This window comes from Sinohyriopsis cumingii, chromosome 13, assembly GCF_028554795.1.
Source record: "Sinohyriopsis cumingii isolate HCF-2022 chromosome 13, ASM2855479v2, whole genome shotgun sequence".
Taxonomy (NCBI): Eukaryota; Metazoa; Mollusca; class Bivalvia; order Unionida; family Unionidae; genus Sinohyriopsis; species Sinohyriopsis cumingii.
The window spans coordinates 33,521,781-33,537,254 of record NC_142973.1 but is presented as its reverse complement, the minus strand read 5'-3'; the positions used below and the strand labels follow the sequence as shown (position 1 = coordinate 33,537,254).

Below are 15,474 nucleotides of genomic sequence, written 5' to 3'. Positions count from 1 at the left end.
TTTTACACCTCTACACCATTCTCATGGAATCGCCTTTATATGCCTGCTGTTAACATCAGCCATTTTGAGCGGGTTTTCGTAGCGCCACCTTTAGGGTAAACCCCCTCTTAGATACAAGATTCATTGCTGCGAATGACCATTATGTCAGATCACATGGTCGCTGTTTAATGCTCTGGTCAAAATCTGCTATTTAAAATAACTGGGTTGTATTCTCCACTCTCCAAAATGAGGTCGTAGGTTTCGTTCAGTACTTACTCTAGTTTTCACGATTAGAATCACATCTATGAAAGCTTCAATAACTTAGCTAAAGTCTCTGATATTGATGTAGGCAGCAATTAATTTTTATAAATTATCAAATTCAAATGACGCAGACAAAGATCTTGTAAATTTTGAGTATGAGAAATGGCAGCTACGGTTGGTCCACGCGGCTTCACTGACTTGATGGCAAACGAATTCTCTCAAGATTTTAAAGCACATAAAAAATTCTTCTGTGAAAAATAATTAAACAGCTATAATGATCGGACTTTACTCTTAAACTTTTCCATACATAATAGATGTGTACCAAAAATGTAAAATGGTTAAAATTGCTGACAAACGTAATATACACTGCACTGCTTAACAGTTATCAGGCAGGCCTGTGTGTATGGAGTTGATTAGGTAACGTGTGTTCTATTTATAGTGCACTGCACTGGGTAACTTTGCTACATGTGTATCGAAGAGCTAACAAGTCATACTCTTTTTAGAGTCTGCGTAAGAGACTTTGACAACGAAAAGGGCAAAGTTAGAGTGCTCTTCTTTCATTACCAGAATGAAAAGTGATTCCACTGGAGAAAACATTTTTTTATTTGCTTGATAATGCTTTGAATAAACATAACTGTGAGAGATTGTTAACAAAAATAAAACAATTCAGATCCAGGCTCAGTAACCAGCACTTAATGCTCTACTAGTGTGCAAAGCATTCATAATCTCAGCTGGTACAAAGTGTTTTAAAGCAATATGAGAGTCTGTTGTTTTGTAAGGCTCAAAGTGTTCTATATGAAAACTTTAATCAGTAATTGACGTTAAAAGTCCAGAGGGATAAATAAATCATTTTGTACATGTGCTTATTGAATTTTTATCATGTTATTTGTGGATTACTTTTTATTTTTGCTCGGATTACTCTTTTTGTCCACTTGGATTACACTTTTTCCTAGCCAGGGCTTGGCATGTATGGGTTACCAGTGGAGGCATGCATTTTCTTTTACACCTATAATCACACCCCATTTCAAAAAGCTTGAAGTGCAGGAATGGCACAGCTAGATAAAACAAGATGTATGTTTTGTTCTGAGCAGGTGGTAAACGAGTTTAGGGATGTCAGGACAATCAGGCCAATAACTTTGTTCCTATGCAGTGTCAAACAAGTTCTTTTCTCTAACATGGAACAAAACACTTGTGTGGCTTTGGTATTTATTACATGACCCATTTTTATTCACACATTCTTTGAACAATTTTTAATGCTTCCTTTTAATAAAATGAATTAGGCATTTGGTGTTTGTACATGTACATAGCCAGGGCTATGCCTATATACATACATACATACATACATACATACATATATACATACATACATACATACATACATACATACATACATATATATATATATATATATATATATATAACACTCTGGCAGTTGCTTCATCAGTATGTCTACAATAGATATGTTTACTATTTAGCTTTGAATTTTTAAAAATAATGTTATATGGGACATAGGAATGGATTTAATCTGCTGTCACATGAAAGTGGATTTTTTCTTCTCAAATGGAATCTAGGTTTCGGACCAGTAGGTAGACTCTACTTGCGGAGGAGACATTTGATTTCCAATCAAGACAGATTTTACAGACTCAGTAATTATATAATTCAAAGTTGAACAGAAAGCTCATTCATTTACAGTAACATCAACTCTATTAATATAAGAAATTGTTGATGCATTAAACTTAAAGTGATAATTTAAGCATAAAATTAAAAAGTCAAAGATTCGTTCAGACTGGATTTCCAGTATTCATTTGATACATTTTAACAAGAAAATTGTAAGCATCAATGCAGCGTTGATCGATTTTCTATTTTATTGTGTTCTTGAATTGGTGCAGGAATTAAAATGTCAGCATAAACAGGGATGGTCCTGGCTTTTAAAAAGCTGTCGCCAAAAAAATCGCCAACCTCAATATTTTGTCGCCAATTTTCAAAAAGTGTCGCCAAAAAAAGTAGTGTACATTTTTCCAAGTGTTAGTTTAGTCTATTAATGTAACAGGCAATGAAAATTACAAAAGATGGATTAGTTAATACTTTAATTACAACAAGCATTAACAAAATGTTACAAAGTGCTACATGAAGATCCGTTGCGATTTTAGGGCTGCCCACTTGTTGAATGCAGTTTCAAAGTCTAATTTTTCACATCTGTACATTCTGATTCTCATTAAATTCTCAAGAGATGAGATGCAGAGCTTATTTCTGATGTCAGTTTTTATGAGGTTCATCTTACTGAATCCACGTTCACAGTCCTCAGTGCTGACAGGTGACACCAGTAGTCTCTCAGCAGCCCCCCTCCCCCCCCCCATGGCTAGCTTCATAAAGCTTGTAGCAAATTGCTTCCTAAATCCCAAGAATGATCACTGAATGCTGTATAAATTTTCTCGACAAGTTAAATAGGATCCATTCCCACGAATGAAACTTACACGAGTCAACACCTGGCAATATTGGACCGTATATATAAGCATAAATTCACTCCTGTATTTTGAGAAATAAATAATTATTATTAATTATGCAAAACTGTTCTTTTTTGCTATTTCTTGTTGTGGAGTTTAAGTCTCTGCAGCCGTAAATCAAGACTGATGGCAAAAGGAAAAGATCAATGAGTAAAATGCCGCACTGGCGACAGATGTAATTGTGATTTAGATTTTTTCCATTTGCTTTGTATTTATACACAGTAGTCGGTACTTCAAAGCTTATCAGTTTTCTATGAAGGTTCAGCAAAACTATTGTATTGGTATATGTATAAAAAAAACCAGAAGGATTAGCCATACAATTAATTGTATCTGTTCTATTCGCGTCTTCAGAAGTCGGTCAGTTGTAGGTATAGTGCGGTAGCATGATTGACTGTATCGCAGCATACAGTACTCAGCCCAGATGTCAGCATAAGCAGATTATGATGTAACAATGCACTGTAAAGATGGGGTTGTCAATAAGAACAAAGGATCATTTGTGTAACAGATTGATTCCAATGCATTGCTTAGTCAAGTTTGTGGCTTCCTTTCGTTCTGCCTTTTAATTTATCCAGTCCAAATCATTGATTGTATGTACAAATTAAATAACCAAAAAGTATGTCGCCAAAAAATCACCAGATGGGTTATTTTTGTCGCCAATAAGGAAAAAAAATCGCAATTTGCGACATTGGCGAAGCCCAGGACGATCCCTGATAAATTTCCCTCATTGTGCCCCAGTGATCTCATAAATGTTGTACACAATGGTTTTAATACATCTAATTTGGGTCAGAGTCACTTAAACCTGCCCCTGAAAAGAGACTGAAGCTGAAATGGATTTTAGCTATGTTATTTTAGCCGAGTTGTGTTGTGGAATGTCTGTTGGGAATTAAACATTGTGTAAAGTTTTGTCTAAACTTGGGGCATTTCTAATATGCCTTGAAATATGACATGAGTGCAGAGTGCACAAGGACAAGCAATTTCTTTCATGCCCATTTGTGAGTGTGGTAGTGGCTTATAGTATCCACTTGGCCTGAGGACTGCACTAGGACAAATAACTTCTTTTGTGCCCCTTCGTGAATGTGCGTGTGGCATATAATGTTACCATTGTCAATCCACTCATCAGTATGTCCATCTGGTTGAGTTTTGCATAATATCACTGTGGTAGTTGATTTCACATTTCTGATGCTATTTAAGAAACAAATAACTAAGTACCAGTTAACAATATTTTTGAGCTATGAAGCATTTTACATTAAGGATTTTTTTTCTTCTCTCACTAGATTCTCTGTCCATTGAAGGTCTCGACTGGGAAGAACCATCTTCCCCTTCATCATTTGGGGTATCCCAAGCAACTCCACACTCTCTGCTAATGCAGTCCACCGAGTCGCACACACCGGTCAAACATCCCCCTTCCCCGAAGAGTGGGGACAATAAAGCACCTTGCTGTCAGAGGAAAAAATCCTGGCTTGTTACAGAATATTCAAAAAAAAGATGGTAAGTGGTGATCAGTTTTCTTTTGATTGCTGCTGCCATCGTACTTGTTGTTAACAACTGATAAAATATTAAAGGTTGTGCTGTTGATCAATAAATGAGAGAGCCAGTGTATGGTTGTCAATTCTTTGAACAGTTGTAAGTACAGTAGTTGCTCTTTTAAGGAATGCCATCTACAAACAGAAGGGTACCTCTTTCTGTGTCAGAGTAGCAGTAGTAGTAGTATGTACTTAGAACCTTGCCCCCATTTTATGAGAAGCCACATTTGTATCTTATCTGCTAGGGGTGTATTGGTGGGTGGCATCATGAAGATGGACCACTTACTGCAAATATTAGTTTGTGCATTGCAGGGGTGGCATTAAGTTACATTTCTAAATTTTAGATTTTGTTTTGTTATTGTAAATATTATTTTGTGCACCAGATACTTGCACTGTGTTCATAATGACAAGTTTCCAGTGTGTTTGGAGGCACATTTTCATGCCTGTTGGCCAAACATTATAAATTTTATACATATGTTGACACAGAGAGAACTTTGTCTTTTCTTATGGTAAGACCCGGTTTATGCTTCAGTCTTTGTCGGTTCTTTAGGAAAAACCCTGCTGCTCATGTCAGTGATATATATTGCACTCTTAAACTCTACAGTGGCTGAGTGTTGCTCATGTGTTTAGTCCAGTTATATGATTTAAATGAGATTTAATAAAGGTTACAAGCATGTGAAGGTTAATCCCCAGACAGGACGGAAGAGCTAGATTTCTCTTTTGGTTGAAAGGGACAAAGCAGTGAAAAGCTGCCATGGATTGTCTGCTTCTGATGATTTAATGATTGGGACAACAAGAGATAAGAAGAATAATATCATCTTGCAACAAATTAATTTCCAGAAATCTGCATGTAAGTGCACTTGAATGTTCTTAAAGACATACTTGTCCAAAAATCTCAAAACTTGATCCATTGTCCTCATAAGGCAAATGCCAAGAGATCATGTACCCTGCCTGTCCTCATAGAAACATATTTTACAGTATTTACAATCTTCATTCAATCCTGTGAGATTTTATTTGGAACTTGATCTGTGACCCTTTTTACACCAGTTACAAGTAATTACAAACTGCAGCAAGTCTGCTCTCCCACAGGTAAGCTTTGATTATTATTAAAGGAAACTGAAATCTCTAGTTGGATCAGCTTGCTACCATTCTAAAGGTTATATGGGATCAGATTTTGAGTAAACATTGTGAGTAGACAAAAACTACCAAGATGGCCATTGAGGTTCATTTGGATGAAACTTTGCATAAAAATGAAATTCAGTGCAATTAGAAATGGTTCTCAAATATTAAAGTTAGTGCTTTCCAAGGGAAGTAACCCATGATATATAGATGATAACACATTTGGGTTGTGAGTTCATCTTGTGCAAAAGAGATTGAAAATGTTATTTTATAATGCAAGATGGATAAATTTGGGTGTAACTTTTTATAAAAAAATAGCGGGAAAAAGCAGATGGAAAACAAACTTGGTACAAAGTATGCATTTTTAGTGAACACTGTTGGCAGTATTCTTGACAGAACATTCTTTTCATTAGAGATAACACTGGTCAGTCAGTCATTTGATTTATTGGAAAAGTCATTTGACTGCTGGAAATTTTTAAAACTGTTCACTCAGAATTGGTTGAATGATTGGAAATTTACTTGATTGCGAGATATTTTGAAAATGCTAGTCAATCATAATTGAGTGGTTGGAAACGTTGCACGACTGCCAACTTGAAGACCGTATTTGATAGAGACTTCAAGAATATTAACTGTCACTTCCTGGTATGTTGGATGTAAACTCAGAGGCTATTTAACTTATTAAACTGTATGACTACTCAGAGGTGAAATGCGTCATTAGCAGCCAAGAGATTCAGATTGATGAAGTCTGCTTCATCTTGAAATGCATGATTAGCAGCAGATGGATTCAGATTAATGAGGTCTGCTTCATCTTGCAGTGCATGATTAGCAGCAAATGGGTTCAGATTGATGAAGTCCATTTCATCTTGAAATGCATGATTTGTAGCATATGGATTCAGATTAATGAAGTCTGCTTCAACTTGAAATGCATGATTAGCAGCAAATGGGTTTCCATTGATGCAGGGTACTTCATCTTGAAATGCATGATTCATAGCCAATGGGTTTACAGTGATGAGGGGTGCTTCATCTTGCAATGCATGACTCATAGCCAATGGGTTTACAGTGATGAGGGGTGCTTCATCTTGCAATGCATGACTCATAGCAAATGGGTTTACATTGATGAGGGGTACTTGGTCTAGAAATGCAAGATTTGTAGCAAATGGTTTACCTATCAATTAAGGGTTCTTCATCTTAAAATGCATGATTCATTGCAGATGAGTTTACATTGACGAGGGCTCAGTCATCTTGAAATATATTATTCATATCCAATAAATTTACATTGATAAGAGCTGTTTCATCTTGACATTGATAGTTCATAGCAAATGGGTTTACACTGATGACGACTGCTTTATCTTGAAATGCAATATTAGTAGTGCATTAATATGGGGTACTTCATTATATATCAGTTAAGGAACAATGTAAATTTGCTAACCATATCTCCTAATTGGCAAAGAAATGACATATTTAAAACCAGTCCTCCAAGATGAAAGAGCCAGTCCCGCTGTAACAACATATAAAGCACCTGCACATGAGGAGACATTAGCTATTTGTTATAGATGTTTTAATTCACACTTATAAGGGAGGTGTATTTGACCATAAAATGTCGGTTTTGATGCAGCCAAGAGGTTATGAGTGTGAATAATAGTGTGTGTACATAATAGTCTCTTAGGCTGTGTATACTGAGCATTAGTTATGGTGGATTTTTAATGCAGTGCTTGACAAAATCCTTGTAATAGTTCACTATGAAACATTTAAAATATGTTACAGTAACCATCTGAAGAGGTGCATATCATGAAATAACTTTCCATTGTATTGGTTAGAGTTACTGCCCATTTCGTAGCTTACTGCAGTGTATAACAGTCTCATTAACATGATTAGTCCTGCAGTTTTTGATGGATTGATGTGCAGTTTGGTAATTTTATGGTCATCTAAATATGCATATAAAGACAGATTGCCGTTCCTTTTTTATTATTACTATTATTATTGTTTTACTTGAAAGCAGTTTGATAAAATCTTGGGGATGCATGTAGTATTTAAATTTTTCCATATTTGAAATTTTTTAAAAATGTGTAACATCACCTGATTTGGTTGTGTTTGTCACATTTTACTGGCGACTGGTAAGTTGTAAACCAGACTGAGGTGATTGCTTTTGTCATGTTAGACTGGTGACCTGTAAACCAGACTTGTTACATGTAAAGATGGTGATTTACTGTAGGAAATAGCACTATCACACTTGAAAAGGGATTATTCATTGGACTTAATTGCTTGTGCTAACTGCTTTTAACATAAAACATGGCTGTCTCATAGTGGCTGAGTGGTCTGTAATGCTCAGTTACAGATCACTGCCGTCTCACCTGTCTGTGTCTTTTCAAGTCTCAGGCTCAGAGATTGTGGGTATGTGAAAAAGTTTGCCAATAGCTTCTGGTGGCCGGTGGTTCTTTCAGGGGTTTTCCAGGGCTCTTCCTCCACCATTTATACTGGCCACCATGTATAGCCTATCATATGCTGCAAAATGGCATTAAACCCTACAACAACAACAGCATAAAGATGGTTGCTATATACTTGTATTTTAAAAACTTTGAATATCATTTCCAGTCACTATTTTACAATAACTAACAAGTTTCACATACTATTGCCAAGTTTTTACTTGCAACTTGGAGAGCTGTAAATGGTCCAAAAAAATACTTTTGGTGGATCCCAGCTATAAACAGTGTTCCCATGCTATCGGGAGAAATGGTAATCTTTTTTCTTGACTGAAAAGTCCTGAAATCTTGCAAATATTGATGAAAGTCAGGGAAAACACGGAAATTTTCCACCACCACTTGTTGCCCCAAAATATCACATAATTGAGCTGTAAATAAACTGATCACGAGTTAAATTTATCAAGTTCTAACCAGAATATTTTAAGGGTGTAGTATGGGTCATTTGGGTACTTGCAATAAACATTTATGCTGAGTCAATCCAATTGCTCATTGGATTAGATTTGTCTAGTAGACTTTTATTTTCAAAGTCAGCTCGGTATCTGTATCTTTCCTTACATGGAAGGTATGAAAACCACTCTAGCATCACAAGAGGTAAACATCGTGTTGTCAAAGCGTAGCCGCTTACTGGATGGCCTAGCAAACATTGTTAAATTGAGTGATACTTGCAAGAAATAGATATGAAAATTACTTCTTTTCTCAGAAATTGTGAGTATTAAAATCGTTAAATATCCAAATATGAAAAATGGGGTGTGAATATTTGGAGGAAATCCAGATTAGAAAACAGACGGCTATTCGTTTTAAACCAAATTTGTAGTCCAAATTGTTGAATCTCAGCTGAAATGAGAAATTGTTGTCCCTTGCATTATATATTAAAAAAAGATTTGAGCCCCTGTATCAGTACAAGGTTGGGGTTTGGTTTAATGAATTGCAAGAAGACAAGTTGATTTTACAGAAAATTCAGTCCTTGTTTATACAGCAGTATATAATTTTGAATGTCTTTTGTCAAAATTTAAATCAACTCTTTTGAAAGTGTTTTTTAAATGATGGACTTTTAACCGTCTTAAGGAGATTAGGTTGTTTGAAAAATCTACTTTGGGATTTTATTGGCACAGATAGATTCAAGGTTAAACTCTTTGTTACAATTCAAGATTCTAATTTGCGTTTATTGTTTTCTTTTTACTGTAATAGGAAATGTTTACTTTCTATAAGATGCAAATATATATTGCTATAGAATTCTTTAGAATTAAAGGTTTGAAAGGAAATAAAACTAATTTATGTTCATTATGTTGTTCCCACTTAGCAACATAATGCAGATCAGCAAAATAAATTTAAAAATTTTATTTTGTACATTGAAATGACTTTACATGGCAATTTAATGGAATATAATCAAATTTGTTTCATGTGATAACATTTTGTGATTTTGTACATGATCATCTTTTCTGGCTTAGATGTTTTGGAGAGTCTTGAAAAAGAACCATCTTTAGATGTAGAAAATGCATGTTTTATGATCTAAAATGTTCTTTATCTGTTCAGTAATGGTCATATGTGAACCTTGAAAAAATTAATTTAATCCTGGAAAAACCCAGGAACTGACCTGGAAATTTATCTTTAGAAAAGCGTGGGAACCATGTATACAAAAAATTCCATAGTGCCACCACAGTATTTTTAAATATTTAAATTTGTTTTCGCCAAACGTATGTTTCATTATTATGGTTTGCTTTGTTTAGCTGTCATAGACCAAATGAGATTATTTTCTGACCTGTCATTCTCCGTGGATCATCATCTGTCTGTTAGCACAAGTTTGTTCTCACTAATCTATTGCAAGGATTGCCATGAAACTTGATACTTGCATTCTTCCCCAAGGTGTTGAGGGTCCTAAATGAAAATGCTGCCTGTGGCACATCCATTATGTCTGACATCTTTCTTAAAAAGACTTTGTTATTGCTGCTTCTCCAGAATGCAAGATCATATCGACATCAGGTTTTCACTTGAGGACTTGTAATCATTAATTACACATAGTCCAAAATGAAAATTGCATCATCTGGCATCCAGTATGGGCCACTACAGCTATCATCATGTAAATCTTATTGTTGCTGATCTTAATGGATGGTCATATTGATGCGAACTTTGCGTTAAATGATGACATACGACACGCTAAATAAAAATGGCGTTGGCCTGACATCCATTATGGCTACTTTAAGGCTGTATTGACATAGATTTTTCATGAAAGAATGCTGATGACTACTTGGTCTTAAAATAAAATATAGCCCAACAGACCTCCAAATCGGCCACAATTGTGGCCATCTCAAAATCTTGTCATGTCAATTGCTATACATCCTTAACAGATGATTATATCATATCAACATTGAATTCAACCTGAAAGACTTCTTCTGCAATCAGTTTGGTCACAAATAAAAAATACTGAACTTGAATCCAACATTGATGCCACAGTAAATATTATTGCTACTGCTTACCTGAGCTTGAACATGACAACCATAGTGACCTTTAACATGACAACCATAGTGACCTTTAACATGACCTTTAACATGACAACCATAGTGACCTTTAACATGACAATCATAGTAACCTTTAACACAACAACCATAATGACCTTTAACATGACATCCATAGTAACCTTTAACATGACAATCATAGTGACATTTAACAAGACAACCATAGTAACCTTTAACATGACAATCATAGTGACATTTAACAAGACAGCCATGATGATCATCTTATTATTGTACTTTAAAACAAACATTGACATGAGATTTTTCACTTAATCCATTCTCGCACTACATGTATGTAAGGAATTTGTTCTGAATAAAATTGCATAGAACTGATCACCAGCATATCTGTGTGCTGGTGAAGGAGTTTTGAAAGCCAGACCAAACTGATTTGGTAAAGTCAAAGGTCTCTGCTTACATTTTTGCACAACATTGAAATTAATGAACACTGCAATATATAATATCCTAATGAATTTTCACCCTACTTTGTATTTTGTTGCATTCCAATAAACATTTCAAAAGTCAATGGGCAGAAATTGTTTTTAAAGTCAAGGGTCTTGTCTGGGGGTTCAAGATGTCCTGATGTGTATGCATGACAATACAAACAAGTATGAATAGATTTAAATCAAACCCAATTTGTGGTCGTATCTGAAGAATACTTTGATGCCAGTTCAATAACCTGGGCTGTGGAGATTTAGCTAAGCCATTGGATGTGTTTGAATATTGTCTGTTAATCTTTTATCCATGTCATCTGGAACAGGTTAAAAAAAAATATTTTTTTAAAAAATGTTTGGAACATTGTAGTTTTTCAAGCGCGTCTGAGATGCGTTCAGTACTTGGTGATAATAAAAAAAAAAGACAAATAACAGAAGAAGTGGACTTGTTATATTCCTAGAAATTCTTTTTGACTACTAAATTGTCAGTATCTTTCACATTCCTAGAAATACTTTTTGACTACTAAAGTGTCAGTCTCTTTGAGCAAGCCTTGTTCCTGTTATTTGTAGGTCAGAACTAACAATACGTGAGCGCAGGGATGTGGTTGAAGACATCAGCTTGACCATTAGCCAGAACCTCGGTTTACGAGAACAGCTGGATGTTATCAGAATCATTAATCCCACAGCATCAATCTCTACCACAGACACAGAGTTTGTCATAGGTAAACATTTTATATTCACAGTGGAGATGGAAATGTCAAGGAATTGAGTTAAACTGCTAAACATTTTCTTCTCAGGAACACAGTCCTCAACAACAATTATTCTGCATAATAGTCTATTCAGTTTTATTCAGCAAAGTTATAACCCAACAGCACATTTTAGTTCATGCCAGAGTCCAGCCATACATTCTGACAGTTTCGAAAAGTAGTGGGTGTATGTAAGTGATTGCTACACTGGCTTGAGTGGAAAATGGCCAGTAAACGGTGTTCTATATGTTAAACCATTTCGTGATAAAATCTTGAACTTTAACACAAAAGTTCTGTTTTGCAGCTCTTTGTCTTTGAGACATAAAATGCTTGAAAACATTTATCAGTTCATAAATCCATCTTTCAGCTTTTGTTTTTAACCCGTGGAATTTACCTGAATAGTTTTTCAGGCTATGCCACCATTTAAAAAAAAATTGTGATTGTGAACTTCTTACACTATCATGATTTTTGTAAGCATATTTAAGACAAACTCTAGAGGTAAACAAGTGAAACTCGGTAGACATGTCTATACTTGCATGTAGATAACCTAATTTTATTTTGCACCATTAAAGTGTCAACATTTTTAGACTTTTTGGACATCTATTTTTTGTTAGTTTCGACATACTTGTTTTGCATTTAGCTAAGCCTCGTGCTTATGGCTGTAGATCTTGAAACATGCTCTAGATTACTCGTCTTTATATTATTGGGGTTTCTTGTGAATGTGAACATGGAGTCTTCATTGTTCAAATCTGTCTGGATAATGTGACTGGGTGGGACATATGCTACATGTCTGCGGCATGATGCCCTAGTGGTATACATCACTATAAACTGTCACACTGCAGACATCATAGCGATATGACTGAATATTTTTTTAAAGCTACTTTTATCTTCAGTTATAGTAAAAATGGAATTTAAGGAAAATTGGAGTTATAAAAGTTTACTGGTATGCATTGAAACGTTGATTATGTGGATTGAACACTCATATCAAACACTAAGTCAACCACACAAGATTAAACAGGTCTGTGATAAATAAATGTACAGTACAGGACCGTTATTGGGCAAAATTCTTTGGGACAAATTGCATTGCATTAGGTTTCATCAGGTAAATGATGCTTTGCTATATGTGCATACAATGTAGTCTTCACTGTTCAAATCTCTGCTAAAGCAGCACTCCATCTCCAATACATTATGAATACGGACACTAATTACAACTTAATTAGTGGAACCAATCTAGTGACATACCTTCCCACAAGTTTGTATAGTTATAACATACTTCATTGAGCTTGGATGGGCAAATTTCTAAGTATGTTGGTGTTACAGGTGTAAATACTTTGTATGGCACAATGACTAGTATTAGCAGGTAGAAACATTAGTACAGTTGGTGCATTTACATGTTTGTTCATAGGTAAATCTGTATGAACAATTTCTGGAAGTATTGTTCTTGTCTTGAATTAGAAATAGAGTAACATATGTATGTTGATATATACTATGTAGGCACTTCTAGTCTGCTCTTCCGTTTCATTTAACTGAAAGAGTTCGTTGAAGTGCAAGAGAAACTAGACAGTCATAACTGCCTGCACATGCAATTTAAACATCATGTGCTGGTTTTAAAACTGTCATACATATTTGTCGATTCCACTTTGTGACCTAGTGTATTGGGAGTCGGGGATTTATAACTTTGTTTGCTACTGAATAAAATATAGTATGTACAGAGTGTGTTGACCATCTTGTACTGGTGTATTTGTATCCTAATTACCTCACTGAAGTGTTAAACAGGTGATCACAGGACTTGACTTTAATGTATTGTTTGGTAACCTGTAGTGGACTTAACAACAGGCAAGGTCATCACCTGCTTTGAGGCCTTTGAAGATGTACATGGATAAACACAGTATTTCACCAACTGGCCATGTCAACCCCATTTTCAGTTTGGCTAGAATTAGCAGACATTGAATGAAGTGCATTAACTGTTTAATCACATTAATATATGTCACTGGATTATTCTCTATTTCTCTTCATCATTTGCTTGCTCTGAGGAGTAAATAAGTGAAACTGAGTGGTAAATATATGAAACTGAGTGGTAAATATGTGAAACTGAGTGGTAAATATGTGAAACTGGTTTAGTAAATTGCATGATGTGGATATGCAAGGTGATAATCCTACTAATGACCTGGCACAGACTGGTGCTGCTATACGAGGTTGGTAGGTTATGTGAATGTATTTTTATGCTAGTCATGAGGCAAATTTAACAATATTGGGTGTATGTATAGCTGGAAGTCAATTTGATGAAAATATCAGCTCAAACTTGAAATGTTTTTGATAATGTATATAGAAATAATTAAAACTTTTGTCATATCACACAGTTAAAGTATAAAATGGAAATTTTAAAAAAGTTTCCATAGTAGAAGCCTTCTTTCCATATTTTTATAGGATAAAATGATTAATTTAGAATTGTAATTTGCTTTCGTTTTATGTGTAGAAATTGTTTCTTTTCAAGGATCTTATGAATTTTTTCCAGGAATGTAATTTCTGGCATTTATAACCATCAGATCTGCACCAAACTGAACTGGAAATGCATGAAACTACATTTTTCAGCTTTCGATAATCCTCTTTTTAATGGGAAAATGACAAGTAGTTTTATCTTGATTATCAATGTGTTGTATTGAGATGAATGGGGTGGGTTAATAGTGTATAATCAAGGCAAGTGTAACAGGTTAATGGGGGTTGGGATTAGATCATGGCAGAGACACACAAAGCATGCTGTATAATCAAGGCAAGTGGGGATTGGAATTAGATTATAGCAAAGACACTACACTCATTTTCGGGAATGAGAAGTTAATAATGTGATTGAAAAAATTAATGAATCCGACGCCAAACTTTAACACAGGGGTCTCAAAATCAAACCACCTTGAGGGCTGCATGATGGACATTTTTAATGGCCCAAGGGCTGCACCACATTTGTTATCTCTCATGACACCTTGTGATGCCAATCATTATGCAGGCCACTGGATACAGCTTGGAGGGCTGCATGTTTGAGACCACTGCTCTAACAAATAAAATCCAACAATAGATTTAACAAAATGATGCACAGTGAGTTAAAAAAAACATTCTAAGGTAAACAATATCCTTCCTAACTGGAACAAATCATAACATGCAACATAAATGAGTAACCAAAAAGAATCAATACAGAAAAAATGATCGACTGAAGGATCTGTCATCTACAGGTACACAGCTGTCAGCTTTTCTGCGCATGTTAGGTTTCTGTTACCGATATTAACACAAAATGCATACTGAATTGGACTGATTGATGAAAATAGAACACTGCAATGCTGAAATTTTAAAAGCAGCATTTGTCAACAGAAGAACATTCAATTCAAAATAGTCTTTTTGCTGAGGAACTAGGTCAGATTTATTGCTGGTTTTACAAAATTCAATGTAACAATGCCAATAGAGATGTTAAGCAAACTAAACTGATCTTGTAAAAATTATTAGTCAAAGTTCAACATTTTATACAAAAATAAGTTATGATAACAAACAATAATGAATAAGATGTAATGTGTTCACAACATCTCGTTTATGGGGGGGAATTGCTACAGAATTATGAAACAGACTGCTCGGGAATGTCATTTAAGTGGCAAGTTAACAAGTTGGTTAGCAGACAGTAAAGTAGGTGTTGGACAACTTGCAAGATTAGAAACCTGGATTAAGATGCAGTATAGTTCTAAGGTAAACATTTCTATATTTTAAATGTATTTATTTGTATGATTCTAAAAGATAAATATTTAATAGTTTTTCTTGGTTACAAATTCAAGAAGGTCATGGAGTGGTCTTCATGTTGTTTCTAAATCAAATCTTCATATGTTTGAATAGAAATGTGGGACATTTTTGTACACTTTATGAATATCACTTTCACAGATTAAAGGA

General features: G+C 34.9%; 1 protein-coding gene across 4 annotated transcripts in view; it reads left to right on the top strand.

Moving 5' to 3' along the window:
* The window catches only part of LOC149785172 (protein FAM199X-like), a 43,610-nt gene that overhangs the window by 16,946 nt on the left and 11,190 nt on the right, over nt 1–15,474 (top strand). For 3 of the 4 annotated variants that reach the window (XM_089978963.1, XM_089978965.1, XM_089978966.1), the window contains exons 4-5: nt 4,019–4,232; nt 11,378–11,529. In XM_089978963.1, the coding sequence (XP_089835089.1) occupies nt 4,019–4,232; nt 11,378–11,529 (366 nt within the window). The remainder of the gene's footprint in view (nt 1–4,018; nt 4,233–11,377; nt 11,530–15,474) is intronic. The other variant, XM_089978964.1, reaches the window with a different exon arrangement.